We start from the raw sequence: 19,514 nt of genomic DNA on the forward strand, positions 1-19,514 counted from the left end.
CCCCATTAGACTTAACAGCTGATTTCTCAGCAGAAACCTTAGGCTAGAAGAGAATGGGATGATATATTTGAAGTTCTGAAAGAAAAAAATCTTTCAGCCAAGAATATTATACCCAGCACAGCTATCCTTTACAAATGAAGAAAACATAAAATCTGTCATAGATAAACAAAAAGATAATTCATCACTACTAGACCAGCCTTACAAGAAATGCCCAAGGGAGCCTTACATCTGGAAGTAAAAAGATGATAACCACTATCATAAAAACATGCAAAACTTTAAGTCACTGTTAGAGTCAATACATAAAGGGGAAAGAGAAAGGAATGAAACCTTATCACTACAGAAAACTACCCAACTTCAAAAGTAAACAGAGAGGAAGAAAGGAACAAAACATACACAAAACAACCAGAAAACAATAAAACGTTGGAAGTAACTCCTCACCTACCAATAATAACTTTGAATGTCAATAGATTAAATACACCATGAAGGATATAGACTTGCTGAGTGGATTAAAAAATAAGACCCAACTATATTTTATCTAAAATAAACTCACCTTACCTGTAAAGAAACACATAGACTGAAAATGAAGGGAAGGAAAAAGATACTCCATGCAAATGGAAGCCAAAAGTGAGCAGAAATAGCTATGCTTGTATCAGACAAAACAGACTTCAAGTTAAAAACCATAAAAAGTGACAAACAAGATTATTATGTAATAATAAAGGGTTCCATTCAGCAAGAAATATAACATAATTGTAACATGTGTGTAATTGTAAATATGTATGCACTCAAACACCAGAGCACCTAGACATATAAAGTGAATATCTAGATCTAAGGAAGGAGATAGACCCAGTTACAATAAGAGTTGTGCCCTTCAGTATCTCACGCTCAGCATTGGACAAATCATCTAGACAGAAAATCAACAAAGAAACATCAGACTTAAACTCCACCGTAGACCAAATGGACATAACAAACATTTACAGAACATCTCACCTAACAGCTGCAGAATACACATTCTTTTCATCAGCACAGGAAACATGATCCAAGATAGACCATATGTTAGGCTGCAAAACAAGTCTCAACAAATTTTTAAAAATTGAAATTATATCAGGTATCTTACCCCAATGAAATAAAACTAGACATTCATAACAAGAGGAACATTCAAAACTCTACAGACATATGGAAATTAAACAACATGCCCTTGAGTTACAATGAGTGAAGAAAGAAATTAAGAATGAAATTTAAAAATTCCTTGAAACAAATGTAACTAGAAACACAACATACCAAAACATAGCGGACACAGCAAAAGCAGTTTTTAAGAAGTATGTTTTTAACAATAAATGCCTGGATCAAAAAAACTAGGAAACTTTCAAATAAGCTACTGAACAATTCTACCTCAAGAAACTAGAATAGTAAGAACAAACCAAACCCCAAATTATTAAAAGGAAATAAATAATGAACAAACAGAAATAAACAAATTTGAGGCAAAACTTACAAATGTTAACAAAAAGGTTTAAAAATATCAACAAACCATTAGCTAGACTAAGAAAAAGAGAAGACACAAGTAAATTCAGAAACAAAAAAGAGACCTCATAACAGATATGACAGAAATAAAAATTATTAGAGACTATTATGAACAACTCTACAATAAATTTGAAAACCTAGAGGAAGTGGACAAAATCCTTGACAACCTATCAAGACTAAACCAAGAAGAAACAGAAAACCTGAACAGACCATAAGCAAGTAATGAGATTGAATCAGTAATAAAAAGGCTTTCAACAAAGTCCAAGGACCTGATGGCTTCACCACTTAATTCTCACTTGTGAAAGGAAGAGTCATTTGCTACAGCAAACTTCATTGTTGTCCTATTTTAAGAAATTGCCTCAGCCACCCCAACCATTGGCAACCACCACTCTGATCAGTCAGCAGCCATCAACATGGAGGTAACACCCTCCGCCAGCAAAAAGACATCAACATGGAGGCAACACCCTCCGCCAGCAAAAAGACTGTGACTTGCTAAAGGCTCAGGTTATCATTAGCATTTTTTAACCAATAACGTAGTTTTGAATTAAGGTATGTACATAAGTTTTTGAACATAATGCCATTGCAAACTTAACAGGCTATAGTGTAGGGTAAACATAACTTTCATATGCACAGGGAAACCAAAACATTTGTGTGAGTTGTTTAATGCAGTTTTTGCTTTATTGCAATGGTCTGGAATGAAACTCACAATGTCTTTGAGATATGTCTATACACATTATTTATATATTATACATCTGTAGACATGTTCTTTTATGTATCTTTATATACATATATGTAGAAAGAGAGAGGAAAGAAGACAAAAATATGTAAAATTCAGTGTTGGGAGTATCAATGAGGAAAGAGTTTCTGGTTAATGATTGTAATTTTCTTTCTTAAATATTAGGTCTTCCAGTGAGCTAAGTCATGTTTACTATATCCTTTAGATTCATGGGATTCTTGTTATTCAAATATATTTTTCATCACTATTTTGTGTAGCAAATATCTAATGATATATTTTTGCTTTTTTTTTTTTTTTTCGGTGGCTAAAGTATGTTAGAACGACTTTCCAAGTTTGAAGTTGAAGATGCTGAAAATGTTGCTCCATATGAGTAAGTCGGTTTGAAGTTTGAAAGGAGGGAGCCATTGATGGATCTCTTGTCTTTAGTTAAACAGGGCTTATGCTGAGGCAAGAAGGAAAAAGGGAAACTATGGAAGGATATCAAAATGTATGGGTGGGAAGGTACACCACATTTACTCCAGTTGAATTCTTGGACAAGTATTATTTTGAAAAAAAAATTCCATCCATTCAGAAATAAATGTTCTTCTAGCTTGAAAATGTAAAAAGTATTCTTAGAAGAAATTAATTCCATTAAAAGTTTTTTTTTTTTTTTTTTTTTAAACAGGGATGCAGAATGCTCCTTAACTCATCACTAGTGAACATTTCTCATTTTTACTGGATATATTGTGTGATTCCCAATTTTGTAGATTTTGCCTATGAGCAAGTGGTATTGATAGCAAAAGCAAACATGTTTTGCTGACTAACAACCTTTTTATGCTCATTGGGATTTTATTCTTATTTGTTTCAAATCTCACTAGATTACTTCCTGTTGCACTGACTTGAAGGCATTTTATCATGTACTCACTGTAATGAAACAATACATTCTTAAACTGGCTTGTGTCTGAACTGCAGACATATTCAGGAGATTTTTCTTCTGCTTCTTTCTTGCCCAGTTGTATAACCATTCGCCAGCTTGTGTCAATGCTGGAGAGCAAGTACTGCCATAGAGGAAGTTAACTCGCCATAGTTGTAAGCTGTTGGTGTCTAAACAAAGATTGGAAACAAAGAGGGCAAATACAAATAGTTCTTCAAATTACCCTGAATTTGCCACTGAATTAAACTGTGTGTCTACAAATTAGCTATACATTTTCTGTAATGGAGCTCCCCAGGGCTGATGCAAAATTAGACAGATTAAGCAAGGCAAGCATTTCCTTCTCCCCACTCCAAACAAAATAAAGCAGGTTTTAATTTCATTTTATTTTTAAATTACAAAGTCTCATTACGTAGATATAGGAGGAATTCGCAGTAGTCCCTGTGAGAAATGCTGTTTCATACCAGGGGAATGATCTTGGATTTATAGCAAAAGCTGGAATCCGTGCTGGGCTTTGACATCATATATTCATTCACCTGATACTCAGCAAGTCACTAAACCTCTTTAACTTTCAGATTATTCAAATGTAAACTGGTTATGATGCTATCTAGGTACTGGATATTGTATTGTAAAAAAGTAGTAATAAAACTAAAATAACATGCAAAAATACTTTGAAAACTCTGTAGCTCTGTGAATAGGTTTTATTCTAAAAACTGAAAATAACGTAAGAGTTCATTAAAGGAAAATCAGAAAATACAGTCAACACATCTACCCACATATAGTCATTCTTAAACCTGGATGCATGTACTTCTAAGTTCTTCAAGCGTATGCTTTTCTTGTTTACAGATGTGAGGCCATACTTATTATTATTCTTCTGTAAATAACCTCATTACTTCCTGACATCATGACTATTTTTTGTTAATACATGTTCATGTGCACTTACAACATTATTTGTAACAGTTGTGTAGTATTTCATGGTGTAGATGTGCTATAATTAATAGTCAGATATTGCTGAACAATTAAGTTGTTTTTACAAGTTTTTAAGTGTTACAAAACATGAATATATTTGAGGCTAAATCTCTGTATATTGTTGGTTATTTGCTTGTCATAAATTCTCAGAAGTGGAAATTCTGTGTCAAAGGGAATGATTGTGACACTATTGATATTGATATGTGCTTTAACATCAAGAGGCAAAGTGTACATTTCTCCCCTCCCACACTTAGCACTAGCCATCATTGATTTATTTGATATTAGTAAATATATTTGTTTTAATGCACAATCTTGACACACCTTCATTTGCCCTTTCTAAGTTAATATTTCATCATTTGCAAACTACCTTTGCCCAATTAAAATTGGGGTGTTTTTCTGTCTTTGGACTGAAAAGTTAAATCTATTGATCCTTTTTCTGTTTTATGTAATATAGGTAATTTCTCGCAGGTCGTCTTGCTTTTCACTATATAAAAGTATTTAATCTTCATGTAATCAAATGTATCTGTACTTTTCTCTCTTTTTTTTTTTTTTTTTTTTTTTTTTTGAGACAGAGTCTGGCTCTGTCGCCCAGGCTGGGGTGCAGTGGCGCGATCTCGGCTCACTGCAAGCTCCGCCTCCCGGGTTCACGCCATTCTCCTGCCTCAGCCTCCCGAGTAGCTGGGACTACAGGCGCCCGCCACCGCGCCTGGCTAGTTTTTTTGTATTTTTTTAGTAGAGACGGGGTTTCACCGTGTTAGCCAGGATGGTCTCGATCTCCTGACCTTGTGATCCGCCCGTCTCGGCCTCCCAAAGTGCTGGGATTACAGGCTTGAGCCATGGCGCCCGGCCTTATCTGTACTTTTCTTTGTGATTTTGCCTTTAATGTTATTCTCAGAAAGTCCTTCTTACCCAAAGATTTTAAATATATTCACCAAAATTTCTGTTTTGAGTTTATTTTCTTCATTTAAATAAAATATCTGCCCTGAATTTACTTTAAGGTATAAAGTGTAGAAATTTACTTTTCTTCTAAGTGACTCATAGTTTTCTCAGCATGAAAATGTCATCCCCCTGTATTGTCCTTACCCTGTTTTAGTGATCCAGAGTGAGCAGGAAAACCAGAGTCACTGCAGTGTTTTTAGTGCTTTGCATCACAGCCATCTCCCTACCCCCAGAGTCTGTACCAGAGAAAAATGTGTCCAGTGGGAGAGATAGCACCTGCCTTCAATACAAATCCCATTTCATTAAACATGGTCTTGTTAGTGTCATGTAGCTCCCACCTTCTATTGATAAAAAATAAGTCATGTTCATAGTTAATATTTGTGCTTTTAATTCAACTTTGATATTGATATTGGAACTTTTAGTGTTTTAAGGTTTAGTATTGCATATCTTTTTCTGTCTCTCGCTCTCTTTTTTTTTTTTTTTACCTGAGCCGGAGTCTTGCTCTGTCACCCGGCTGGAGTGCAGTGGCGCCATCTCAGCTCACTGCAACTTCTGCCTCCCAGGTTCAAGAGATTCTCCTGCCTCAGCCTCCTGGGTAGCTGAGACTACAGGCACGTACCACCACGCCCAGCTAATTTTTGTATTTTTGGTAGAGACGGAGTTTCACCATGTTGGCCAGGATGGTCTCGATCTCTTGACCTCGCGATCTGCCTGCCTTGGCCACCCAGAGTGCTGGGATTACAGATGTGAGCCACCGTGCCTGGCCTCCATCTCTTTATTTTTAAGTTGTCATTTAAATTTAGTTTTTGTCTCTCGCGTATAGCACATAATGCCTTTAATTTCAAAGTTATCTGAGAGTATTTCTTAATATGCAATATGAGAGTAATATATTTGTATTTATGATTTCTGGTATGTTTGGTTTTATTTATCATCTTTTTCTTTATTAAAAATACTTTGATATTTTCTTTTTAAATTGGTCTATATTTTGCTATTGATTTGTTTTTATCCCTTGCATTTTTTATTGATATGCAAGTCAGAAGCCCATTTCTAGTCTATCAATGTTTATATTTAAACATATAGAAAACATATCATTTTTCTCCATCATTATCAAGAATAAAACTGGGCTTACACCTGTGAAAGATAAGAAACGCAACCTGCCTTTACTTCTGTCTTCTTCCACACCTTGAATCCTAGTGTAAGAATGCCTAAAAATTCAAATCAATACTATTATTCATGATTTTATATGATTTATCTTTACTTCTAGAATCATTTATTTACATTTTCACCTGCTACATTTTTATGCTACATTAACAATTATTATTTAGACTTACCTAATTCTGAGTTTATATTATTTACCATCTTTTCTCTGCAAGTCATCTTCCTTAATTCCATGTTCTTCATTTTGATTCATTGCTCAGCTGACTCAAGCACTCTGAGTAATTGTTTTTAGGAAAGGTACATGGAGGCTATGCTTTGAGTTGCTGCATGTTGGAGTGTCTGTCTATTGCTCCCGAGTGTGAACAGTACTTTTCCTGGATGTGGATTTATTGAGTCATAGTTATTTCCCTGCAAACTGCACATAACTGCTTGAAGCTGCATTTACTTAGTACACTTTTTTTAACCAAAAAAGTCTCAATTGTATATTTACTTGGTATAGTTTCAGTGGACACTGAAACAGATTAAGGGGCTAAAGCCACCCAAGCCACTCCTTCATGTCTTTGTAATCTGTCAGGCTTGGTTCTGTATGGTGACATTGTCAAGTGAGTTCAGATTTATGACATTTCCTTGATACCCAGAGATCCAGTAGACTGTGTGGGATCAGAGGTTCTTGTAGTAAGAGAATGACAACTTGAGGAGAGAATTCACCTCTTTTGGCCAATTGATCCTCCATCTGCATCAGCCTTAACTCTCCAAGCCTGGGTGGAGGTGGTGGGTCCAGGTGGAGAGGGGAAGATTAGAAGGATTGGGGATTTCCTTGATCTCAGGTTAACCTAACATCATTCAGCAAAGTCCAATTTTTTTTTTTAACTTTTATTTTAGGTTTGGAGGTACATGAGAGGTTTGTTACTCAGGTAAACATATGCCAGGGTGTGTTTTTTTTTTTTTTTAACATATCATTTCATCATCCAGGTATTAAGCTCAGTACCCAAATAGTTATCTTCTCTGCTCCTCTCTCTCCTGCTACCCTCCCCACTTAAGTAGACCCCAGTGTCTATTTCTTTCTTTGTGTTCATAAGTTCTTATGATGTAGCTACCACTGATAGGTGAGAACATTCAGTATTTGGTTTTCTGTTTCTGCACTAGTTTGCCAAGGATAATAGCCTCCAGCTCCATCCATGTTCCCACAAAAGACGTGATCTCATTATTTTTTTATGGCTGCATAGTATTCCGTGGTATATATGTACCATATTTTCTTTTTTTTTCTTTTTTTTTTTTTTTTGAGACGGAGTCTCGCTCTGTCGTCCAGGCTGGAGTGCAGTGGCCAGATCTCAGCTCACTGCAAGCTCTGACCCCCGGGTTTACACCATTCTCCTGCCTCAGCCTCCCGTGTAGCTGGGACTACAGGCACCGCCACCTCGCCCGGCTAGTTTTTTGTATTTTTTTTTAGTAGAGACGGGGTTTCACCATGTTAGCCAGGATGGTCTCGATCTCCTGACCTCATGATCCGCCCGTCTCGGCCTCCCAAAGTGCTGGGATTACAGGCTTGAGCCACCACGTCCGGCCGTACCATATTTTCTTTACGCAATCTGTCATTGATGGATACCTAGGTTGATTCCATGTCTTTGCTGTTGTAAATAGTGCTGCAGTGAGCATTCATGTGCATGTATCTTTATAGCAGAATGATTTATATTCCTCTGGGTATATACCCAGTAATGGGATTGCTCATTCAAATAGTAGTTCTGCTTTTAGCTCTTCAAGGTATCGCCGTACTGCTCTTTACGATGGTTGAACTAATTTACACTCCCACCAACAATGTAGAAGTGTTCCCTTTGCTCTGCAACCTCGCCAGCATGTGTTATTTTTTGACTTTTTAGTAATAGCCATTCTGACTGGTGTGAAATGGTATCTCATTGTGGTTTTGATTTGCGTTTCTCTAATCTGTGATATTGAGCTTTTCTTCATATGCTTGTTGGCCACATGTATGTCTTCTTTTGAGAAATGTCTCTTCATGTCAAGGGCCAATTTTGGCAGTGCCCCAGTTCTGCTCAGTATCTGCCCTCTTTGTTCTGCAGTGTTAGGCCCAGACTGTGAGCATTGTCTTAGGATTCATGGCTCTCGGGGTGGAATTTGAGTCCTGTGTTGGAGGCTTCAGTATGACAGAAACTTCCTGAAGACTTCTCCTCCTGAAGAGCCTCCAACACAGGAGGCTTCAGCAGGACAAAAGAATTGTTCCTCATCAGCTACCTTGTCTCCAGCCATAAGGTAAAATGAGGCATTATTGGAGGCTCCATCAAACAAGTTCTCCTTCCTTTGGTTAATGGAAGGAGCCCAGTCTTTTGGGTGTTTCTCCTTTGAAGTATATCTTACTAAAATGTCTTACCTCTGAAGTTCATTTGCAACCTCAAATGCGACTCTTGCTAATGTGTATCTCTTCACTAGGTGTCTAGTTTGGAGAGATGACAAGAGCATCATTTGCTCCCTATGCTCATTCCTGAAATGCCTTATTTTATTGCGGTGGAAACTGAGATCTGGCCAAAGTTTGATGACTTGCCCAGGCCAGCATTAAAATACAGTTCTCTTCTACCACCCTTTTCTGTCTTCATGCTAAACTCCTTGAGTTGATGACCACAAGTTTAAGTTTAGTATTGCCATAAAGTTGGGGTTGGGGCTTTGCATGCAATGGAAATGTTACTAAACATCCAAAGTTTACTGTCTTATTTGCATATATTCTGGATAGCAAAGTAAAATACTTATGGAACAGAAAGAATAAAATTTTAGCTGTTAGTAAAAAGCATTTTGTCATGCAACTTCTGAATAACTTTCTTTTAAAATTGTATTCATAAAGGCCTTTGTTTTTTGGTTAAACTTACAATATATGTTAGAAGAAATCTGATTAATTTTATTTTTACTTCTTTTTGCAGCAGCAAGATTAAGAAAATTGTGCGTTCAATTGTATCATCCTTTGCATTTGGGTATGTGAGACATAGAAAACACCACGTATTAAATATATCTGAGACTTGACTGGGCATGGTGGTTCACGCCTGTAATCCCAGCACTCTGGGAGGCCGAAGCGGGTGGATCACCTGAAGTCAGGAGTTCAAGACCAGCCTGGCTAACATGGTGAAACCCCATCTCTACTAAAAATACAAAAAGAAGGCACAGGTTGCAGTGAACTGAAATTGCACCATTGCACTGTGGCCTGGGTGACAGAGCAATACTCCATCTTCTAACAAAAGAAAAAAAAAATATATATATATATATATGTGACTTAATACTTCAATGAGAAAGACTGAAATAAAAAAACAAAATGTGCCCCATCTAATGTAATCTAATTTATCATGGAATTTTGGTTTAAGCTGGACATTAAGACTTGCAAATAAATGGCTTTTGCCTAAGATTAATAGTAACTTATTAATATTGTTTTTCTTCCATCTGCAAAAGTAACATTAATGAAAATCAAATGTTAAAATTCTATAATTATTAGTAAAGTGTTTTATTAAGTACCTTATACATCTAGAATTACTCTTTAATTCTGGAAACAATTTACTTAGACTCTTCTCTACATAAGAGTAAGATTTCATACTATGATACAGATTTATGCAATGTAATTGTTTCCTTTTGAATTAATACTATTTTAATTTGAGCTGCAAGTTTTTAAAAAACTACTTCGAAGACTAATTCATCTTCATAGATTAGGCAAATAGTCTAATCAATTTATGGAGAATGCATTTAGAATATGTAACAGCAACTGGCAGGAGGTACTTTAGAGTTCAAGACTCATGTGCCCATCACTATGCTAGAAGCACCCATAAATATGGAATCATGTGCTTGTTGAGAAAGTCACTGATGAAAAATCTTGGTCTTTTACGAGCATATGTTACTCATGCTTTCATTTGGTTTTTATTAATAAATTCTTTAGAATTATCCAGATTGAGGGTTTATTTTTTATGAGAAATTGGTATAAATTTTTTATGACATTCTCAAATTTTAAGAAGAATTTACAAACAGCTACAGGATATTTTAATTCAGTTTTACTTTTCTCTTGAGGTGTTGGTCTGATGTGTCTACTATAAAAGGGCATGATAATATCTTGTGAAGTGGTTTGGTGAGAATTTTGTTTATTAAGAACTGCTTCTATTGGGTGAAAACAGTGACTTTCTGAGATTCTAAGGTGTTACAGGTTTTCCTGCCACTGGGCAGCTTAATACTAAAGAATAACATTTTGGTACCCGATCAGTGGCCTAAATATAGTATAGCTATAGCGACAAAGGCCCCTTTATCTTTGCATTTATTTATTTATTTATTTATTTATTTATTTATTTATTTATTTATTTATTTATTTATTTTAGAATATTTGGAGTTTTCCTGGTCTTACTGGATGTCACGCTCCTCCTTGCCGACCTAATTTTCAATGGTAGCAAACTTTATATTCCCTTGGTGTATCGTTCTATTTCTCTAGCTATTGCCTTATTTTTTCTCATGGATGTTGTTCTTCGAGTATTTGTTGAAGGGTAAGTGTGATTATTTTTATAATGCATTAACTGTTTTGTACTTTTATAAGAAGCACTGTCGGAGGCTAAGGTGGGAGGACCCCAAGGTCAGGAGTTAGAGACAATCCTGGCCAACATGGTGAAAACCCGTCTCTACTAAAAATAGAAAAATTAGCTGGGCATGGTGATGGGTGCCTGTAATCCCAGCTGCCTGGGGGGCTGAGGCAGGAAAATCATTTGAACCTGAGAGGCAGAAGTTGCATTGAGCCGAGATCACGCCATTGCACTCTAGCCTGGGTGACAGGGCGAGACTCCATGTCAAAAACAAAACAAAACAAAAAAACAAACAGAAACATTTAAAAATAATTCACAGGAGCATTCACCACAAACTGACTTAAGAGCCTTTGGGCCTTATGAGAACATTGGCGGTAGTCTGGCAGTACCCACCATGGCCTGTGTTTGAGGTGGCCATGGATTGATGCTCCTCTGCCTTTGGAGAGGGGTGGAAAGAGTGGGAGGGACTGCATCTTGTGGTTTGAGTGACAGCTCAGCCATAGCACAATAAAATACTAGGTAGACTTTTAAAGTTTTTGATCTAGGCTGGGCGCGGTGGCTCAAGCCTGTAATCCCAGCACTTTGGGAGGCCGAGACGGGCAGATCACAAGGTCAGGAGATTGAGACCATCCTGGCTAACCCAGTGAAACCCTGTCTCTACTGAAAAATACAAAAAACTAGCTGGGCGAGGTGGCGGGTGCCTGTAGTCCCAGCTACTCGGGAGGCTGAGGCAGGAGAATGGCGTGAACCCGAAAGGCGGAGCTTGCAGTGAGCTGAGATCCAGCCACTACACTCCAGTTTGGGCGACAGAGTGAGACTCCGTCTCAAAAATAAATAAATAAATAAAGTTTTTGATCTAGGCCCTGATTCCCAGACAGCGCCTAGATCAAAAACAAATCTAAGTGGTATTGGCCTTAAAGGGGAGATGCGAGGTGTAGAAAGTGTATTCAAAGGGATAGTAACAGAACTTCCGAAACCCCCAGAAAGATACCAATATCCAAGTACAAGAAAGTTATAAAACACCAAGCAGATACAACTCAAAGAAGACTACCTCAAGGAATGTAATAATCACAGTCTCAAAGATCAAGGATAAAGAAAGGATCTTAAAAGCAGCAAGAGAAAAGAAACCAATATATACAATGGAGCTACAGTATATCTGACAGCAGACTCTTTAGTAGAAACGTTTCAGGCCAGGAGAGAGTGGCATGACATATTGAAAGTGCTGAAGGAAAAAAACATTTACCTTGAAACAGTGTATCCAGTGAAAATATTCTTCAAAGTGAAGGAGAAAAAAAGACTTTTCCACACAAACGGAAGCTGAGGGATTTCGTCAACACCAGACCTGTCCTAGAAGAAGTGCTAAAGGGAGTACTTCAATCAGAAAGACAACGACATTAATGAGCAATAAGTAACAACCTGAAGGTATAAAACTCACTGGTAATAGTAGGTCCACAGAAAAATGCAGAATGTTATGACACTGTAACTATGATGTGTAAACTACTCTTACTCTAGGTAGAGAGACTAAAGGATGAGCCAATCAAAAATATTAACTACAACTTTTCAAGACATAAATGGTGTAATAAGATAGAAACAAAAAGTTAAAAATAGGGACACAAAGTTAAGTTGTAGAGTTTTTATCAGTTTTCTTTTTACTAGTTTATGAAAACAGTGTTAACTTATTATAAGATTAAAATAATGGGTTATAAGATAGTATTTACAAGCCTCATGGTAACCTCAAACCAAAAGACATGACAATGGATACATGAAAAATAAAAAGCAAGTAACTAAATCATATCACCAGAGAAAATTACGTTCACTAATGGAAGACAGGAAGGAAAGAAGGAAGAAAAGACCCCAAAACAACCAGAAAAATAAATAACAAAATGGCAGGACTAAGTCCTTACTTATCAATAACAATGTTGAGTGTCAGCAGACTAAACTTTTCAATCAAAAGACAGAGTGGATGAATGGATGAAAAAACAAGACCCAGCCAGGTGTGGTGGCTTATGCCTGTAATCCCAGCACTTTGGGAGGCCAAGGCAGGTGGATCACGAGGTCAAGAAATAGAGACCATCCTGGCAAACATGGTGAAATGCTGTCTCTACTAAAAATACAAAAATTAACTGGGCATGATGGTACGCACCTGTAGTCCCAGCTACTCAGGAGGCTGAGGCAGGAGAATAGCTTGAATCCGGGAGGCAGAGGTTGCAATGAGCCGAGATGGCACCACTGCACTCCAGCCTGGTGACAGAGCAAGACTTCATCTCAAAAAAATAAAAAATAAATAAAAAAATAAAAAGACCCATTGATCTGTTGCCTACAGGAAACACTCTTCTCCCGTAAAGACACACATAGGCTGGAAGTGGTGGCTCACTCCTGTAATCCCAGCACTTTGGGAGGCAGAGGTGGGTGGTTTACTGGAGGTCAGGAGTTCAAGACCAGCCTGGCCAGTATGATAAAACCCTGTCTCTACTAAAAATATGAAAATTAGTTGGGTGTGGTGACCGGGCGCCTGTAATTTTAGCTACTCCTGAGGCCAAGGCAGGAGAATCACTTGAACCTGGGAGGCAGAGGTTGCAGTGAGCTGAGATCATGCCACTGCATTCCAGCCTGGGTGACAGAGTAAGACTCAGTCTCAAAAAAAAAAAAACAAAGCAAAACAAAAACCAAAAAAAATGCCAACATATCTGATAAATATTGATGCAAAAATCCTCAACAAGATACTAGAAAAGTGAATTCAACAATATATGGGAAAGATCATTCATCATGACAAGTGGGATGTACCTCTGGGATGCAAGAATGGTTCAATATTTGCAAATCAATCAATGCGATACATTATATCAACACAGTAAAGGATAAAAACCATAAGATCATTTCAGTTGATGCTAAAAAGCATTTGATAAAATCCAACATCCCTTCATGGTAAACACCCTAAAAAAACTGGGTATACACACTTCAACATAATAAAAGCCATATATGACAGACCCACAGTCAATACCACACTGAATGGGGAAAAAACTGGAAAGCTTTCATCTGCAATCTAGAACACAACGAGGATGCCCACTTTTACCACTATGTTATTCAACATAGTACTAGAAGTCCTAGCTAGAGCCATCATAAAAGAGAAAGAAATAAAGGGAATATAAAAAGAAATCCAAATTGGGATGGAAGAAATAAAATTATCCTTGTGTTTGCAGATGATACATTTTATTTGGAAAATACTAAAGACGCCACAAAAAACTTAGAATTGATAAATTCAGAAAAATTGCAGGATACAAAATCAATATACAAAAATCAGTAGTATTTCTGTATGTCAACAGTGACCCATTTGGAAAGGACATTTAAAAAGTGATCCTATATACAATAGCCACAAATAAAATTAAATACCTAGAAATTAACCTAACCAAAGAAGTGTAAGACCTTTATAATGAAAATGATAAAACACGGAAGAAAGAAATTGAAGAGGACACCAAGAAATGGAAAGAGATTCCATGTTCATGGATTGGAAGAATCAATATTGTTTAAATGTCCATACTCTCCAAAGCAATTTACAGATTCATTGCACTGCATGTCAAAATATGAATGACATTCTTCACAGAAATAGAAGAAACAATCCTAAAATTTATGTGGAGCCACAAAAGACCCAGAATAGCCAAAGCTATTCTAAGCAAAAAGAACAAAGCTGGAGGAATCACGTTACCTGACTTCAAATTATACTACAAAACTATATAACCAAAACACCATGGCACTGGCATAAAAACAGATGTAGAGACCACTGGAACAGAATAGAGAACCCAGAACCAAATCCACACACTTACAGTGAACTCGTTTTTCGTAATGTGCCAAGAACATACATTGAGCAAAAGACTTCTCTTCAACAAATGGTTCTGGGAAAACTGGATATACACATATAGAATAATGCACCTAGACCCCTACCTCTCACCATATATAAAAATCAAATCAACATGGATTAAAGACTTAAATGTAAGACCTCAATGAAACTGCTATACTACAAGAGAACATTGGGAAGAATCTCCAGGACATTGGTCGGAGCAAAAATTACTTGGGCCATACCCGACAAGCACAGGCAACCAAAGCAAAAATGGACAAATGGGAATGCATCAACTTAAAAAGCTTCTTCATAGCAAAGGAAACAATTAACAAAGTGAAGAGACAGCCCACAGAGTGGCAGAAAATATTTGCAGACTACCCATCTGAAAAGGGATTAATAACCAGAATATGCAAGGAGCCCAAACAACTCTCTAGGAAAAAATCTAATAATCTAACTATTTTAGTGAGCATAAGATTTGCATAGGCATTTCTCAAAAGAAAACATACATAAACAGGCATATCAAGAGATGCTTAACATTATAGATCATTAGAGAAATTGGCAGTGTAGAAAACTACAATGAGATATCACCTCACCCCAGCTAAAACGGTTTATATCCAAAAGTCAGGCAATAACAAATCCTGACAAAGATGTGAAGATAAGAGAACCCTCATACACTGTTCATGGAAATGTAAATTAGTAGAATCACTTTGGAGAACAGTTTGGAGGTTCCTCAAAAAACTAAAAATAGAGCTACCATATGATCCAGCAATCCCACTGCTGAGTAGATACCCACAAGAAAGGAAATCAGTATATAGAAGAGATATCTGCATTCCCTGTTTGTTGCAGCACTGTTCATAATAGCTAAGATTTGGAAGCAACTTGTGTCCATCAACAGATGAATGGATAAAGAAAATACAGTACATATACACAAGAGAGTATTATTTAGCCATAAAAATCAATAAGATCCTGGCCGAGTGTGGTGGCTCACACCTGTAATCCCAGCACTTTGGGAGGCTGAGGTGGGCAGATCACCTGAGGCCAGGAGTTCGAGACCAGCCTGACCAACGTGGTGAAACCCCATCTCTACTAAAAATACAAAAATTAGCTGGGTGTGGTGCTGGGTGCCTGTAATCCCAGCTACTTATAAGGCTGAGGCAGGAGAATCACTTGAACCTGGGAGGTGGAGGTTGCAGTGAGCCAAGATCGTGCCATTGCACTCCAGCCTGGGTAACAACACTGAAACTCCATCTCAAAAAAAAAAAAAAAGAGATCCTGTCATTTGGAACAACAGTGAATGGAACAGGAGATCACTATGTTTGTTAGGTGAAATAAGCCAAGCACAGAAGGACAAACCTCACATGTTCTCACTTATTTTGGGGCTCTAGAAAAAAAAAAACAATTGAACTCACAGCTCTAGAGAGTAGAAGGATGGTCATCAGAGGCTGGGAATGGTAGTAGGGGCTTGGGGGTGGGAGATAGAGATGGTTAATGTATACAAAAAAATAGAATGAGTAGCGCCTACTATTTGATAGCACAACAGATTGACCATGGTCAACAATAACTTGATTGTATATTTTTAAATGACTGAAAGAGTGTAATTGGGTTGTTTGTAACATGAATGACAAATGCTTGAGGGGATAGATACCCCACTGTCCACGATAAGGGTGATTGTTACGCATTTAGTTGTATCATGGCACTTGAATTGCCATATTGGTGCTTTAGTCATATATATATATGTGTCAAATGATGAATATAACTTTATTGTTTGAAAACTTCCCATGAATATTGTATTTTCCCCTTAGTCTACTCTAGAAAATACATTTTAAATAATTCATGAAAGTAGAATTTTTAATGTGGATGAGTCAATAGTTTGTGTTCTTTAAATATTCCTATCTCTTCTTGCAGGGGGGAATGAACTTTGTTTGTTTGTTTTATATTACAGGAGACAGCAGTATTTTTCTGACTTATTTAACGTTTTAGATACCGCCATTATCATGACTCCTCTGCTGGTTGATGTCGTTTACATTTTTTTTGACATTAAGTTTCTTAGGAATATTCCCAGGTATGAAATGTAAGACTTACCTCTCTTAAAGTTTTTCATTAATTTTGCATTTTCTGTGGCTTTTATTCTATATAATCTTTTTAACTTCAAATGTTCTCATTCTATACCAAATACATTGCTTTAAAATGAAATGTTTAGGTAAATTCCGACATACTTTGAAACTAAAAGATCGTGACATCTGGGGAGCGGTGAAGAGCATACACACTACGTATTAATTGAATAAAGAAGATGGAGTACCCAAAGAAGGACCTTCACTCTTGTACTAACTTTAACTTCCTACATTTTGAAGTTCTCATCAAATTCCCATTTGTATCATTTTTTGGCCTTTTGGCTAAGATCAAGTATAATATTCTTATCAGTTTAATATGTGCTATATAAAAAAATTTTATATTAAAAACAATTCCCCTCTGTGCTTCAACTGCAAATCCCTTACACACAAAATGTTCTGTCTGGATTTTTCCTACAGCCAAGAGGGAATTTATTTGACCATATGCAAAACTGGAGTGACTTCAATCATGAGTTTCTAAAACATAGCAAACAGAACAGGAACCAGGAGATGACACGTGTGGCAACACAATGATAGAGCTTTGCAGCATAGTTGTGGTAGAAGCAAAGAAAGCGTAGGCAAAGTTAGAACTGTTAGGGATTAGGAAACTAAAGAGTGTATGAGGACCTGGTGACTTTTTTTTTTTTCTTTTTTTTTACTATGACAGTGAGGAAAATGAAAGAGCAAACGTGTACTAGGATGTAGACGGTGGCTTCCTAAGCTTGTTCGTGGGTCAAATAGCTGATTTCTTTTCGTACTCTAGCTTCCCTGGACTACAGCTCAGGCCCCAACTAAGCAAGTTAAGTGATAGGCTTTTGGAGCTATTTGAAAATAACCTTAGCCAATGTGGTCCTCTGACTAGAAACCTCAGCAGCACTTGAGAGCTTGCTAGAAATAGAAGAAGAAAAATACCATAGGCCCCACCCTGGACCCACTGAATCAGTGTCTCTGGGACCCAGCAATCTGCAGCTTCACAAGCTCTTCCAGGTGGCTCTTATTTACCTGTGCCCAAATCAGAGAAGCACTAGTCCAGACCATCAGTTCTCTGCGTCGGTGTTTCTGATGGGAGGAGAGATACCAGCCAGCACACTTTGGAAGTAGCTCAATCTGTTGCCTGCCTGATGTGCATTAGCAGCTGAAGTGAAACTCTGTTACTCAAGGGAATAACAGAGATGAACAAGAATAATCAATTTTTGATGTGGAAAAATTGAAAATGCTAGTCTTAAATCCCAAAATTAAATTTACAAATGCTAAGAGTCTATTGTATCACTATTTCTCTAGACCAGAATTTCTCAACCTCAGCATTACTGACATTTTGGGCCCGATCATTGTCATGAGAGGGTGGTGAGCAGTTATATTAATTGCAGGATGTTTAGCAAAATTCCTGGCCTCTAGCCACTAGATGTAAATAACACACACACACACACACACACACACACACACACACATCAGTTGGGAAAACCTAAATGCCTCCAGACATTGCCAAATATCCCCAAGGTAGGTAATTGGGCAGAGGAGGGAAAATTGCCTCTGGTTAACAACTGCTGCTCTAGACGTAGTTTGTATTGATAAAATTCTGTTTCTGAAGCAAAAATGGATCTTTTAAATTTATTGTTAGATGGATACATTTAGTTCGACTTCTACGACTTATTATTCTGATAAGAATTTTTCATCTGATTCATCAAAAAAGACAACTTGAAAAGCTGATGAGAAGGCTGGTAAGTGGCAAAACATGCTTATGATTCAGAAAAACTATTTTGTGTTTTGGGACCCATTGGCAAGGGTTGATATCTATACTGTATAATGTTTTTATTTTTATGTTGATGAAGGTTTCACAAACTAACAATGATTTTAAACTCTCAGGTTTCCGAAAACAAAAGGCGATACACAAGGGATGGATTTGACCTAGACCTCACTTACGTTACAGGTTTGTGACACTTAACTGTTGATTTACTTGTATTACTTCACTTTTTCTTGTAATTGTACTTTTTTTTTTACCTCATCTAAGACACATTCATTCAAAATATTCTTTATTCATGAGGATATATGCCACTGTGATAGTGTGACACATTTGTGGTTTAGCCTTAGCAATGGAAGATCTGCATGTCTTCTCAATTCAGGACTACTTGGTCGCAGCATAGGAACTTGAATGGATTTTCAGCTGACTCCATTTCAGTTTCAATTTATTAAGCTCTAGTAGTTATTCTGAGTCTCAGGGATCCCAGAGAGACCTCTTCTCATCCTAGAACCCCAGAGAAGGAGGTCAGTGCTTTGTAGATCTCAGGTTTTCTGAGTCAGAGGGCTGCAAAGCACCTTGGGAGTTCCCACCATCACTGGTGCCCAGAACTCTTGGATTTTCTCTGGTATTTAAGATAAGAAATAAATTCTAAGAACAGGGAGAGCTTCTTACTGAGGCCAACATAAGTACATGGCATACGGTTAGTACTAGTGGAGTCTTAAGAACGCCATGCCAGTTTAATGGTCATTATGTTGGATCGTTTAATATGTTATTTGATTATTCTGAGTATTAGCTCTTTTCTATCAACCTCAATCTTAAAAGTTTTTTTTCTGTGAAAATGGAGTCTGATCATGTATAAATTAATTTTTTGTATGTTATAAGAAATCTATAATAATGTTTTTAATAGTGATGATTTTGATTTTCAGAACGTATTATCGCTATGTCATTTCCATCATCTGGAAGGCAGTCTTTCTATAGAAATCCAATTGAGGTAAGAGTCTTTATCTGACAAATACTCATTTATCAGTGAATGCAGACTATGTAGTCAGAAGTTTAATA

General features: G+C 37.0%; 1 protein-coding gene and 1 pseudogene across 1 annotated transcript in view; both read left to right on the top strand.

The window, feature by feature from the left end:
• The window catches only part of TPTE2 (transmembrane phosphoinositide 3-phosphatase and tensin homolog 2), a 77,904-nt gene that overhangs the window by 11,895 nt on the left and 46,495 nt on the right, over positions 1 to 19,514 (top strand). The window contains 7 exon segments of the mRNA XM_030921929.1: positions 2,565 to 2,624; positions 9,155 to 9,205; positions 10,583 to 10,744; positions 16,552 to 16,671; positions 18,336 to 18,435; positions 18,581 to 18,644; positions 19,382 to 19,446. Of these exon segments, the coding sequence (XP_030777789.1) occupies positions 2,565 to 2,624; positions 9,155 to 9,205; positions 10,583 to 10,744; positions 16,552 to 16,671; positions 18,336 to 18,435; positions 18,581 to 18,644; positions 19,382 to 19,446 (622 nt within the window).
• LOC115894670 lies at positions 16,983 to 17,101 on the top strand (annotated as a pseudogene).

Source organism: Rhinopithecus roxellana, chromosome 18 (assembly GCF_007565055.1).
Source record: "Rhinopithecus roxellana isolate Shanxi Qingling chromosome 18, ASM756505v1, whole genome shotgun sequence".
In the NCBI taxonomy this organism is placed as follows: domain Eukaryota; kingdom Metazoa; phylum Chordata; class Mammalia; order Primates; family Cercopithecidae; genus Rhinopithecus; species Rhinopithecus roxellana.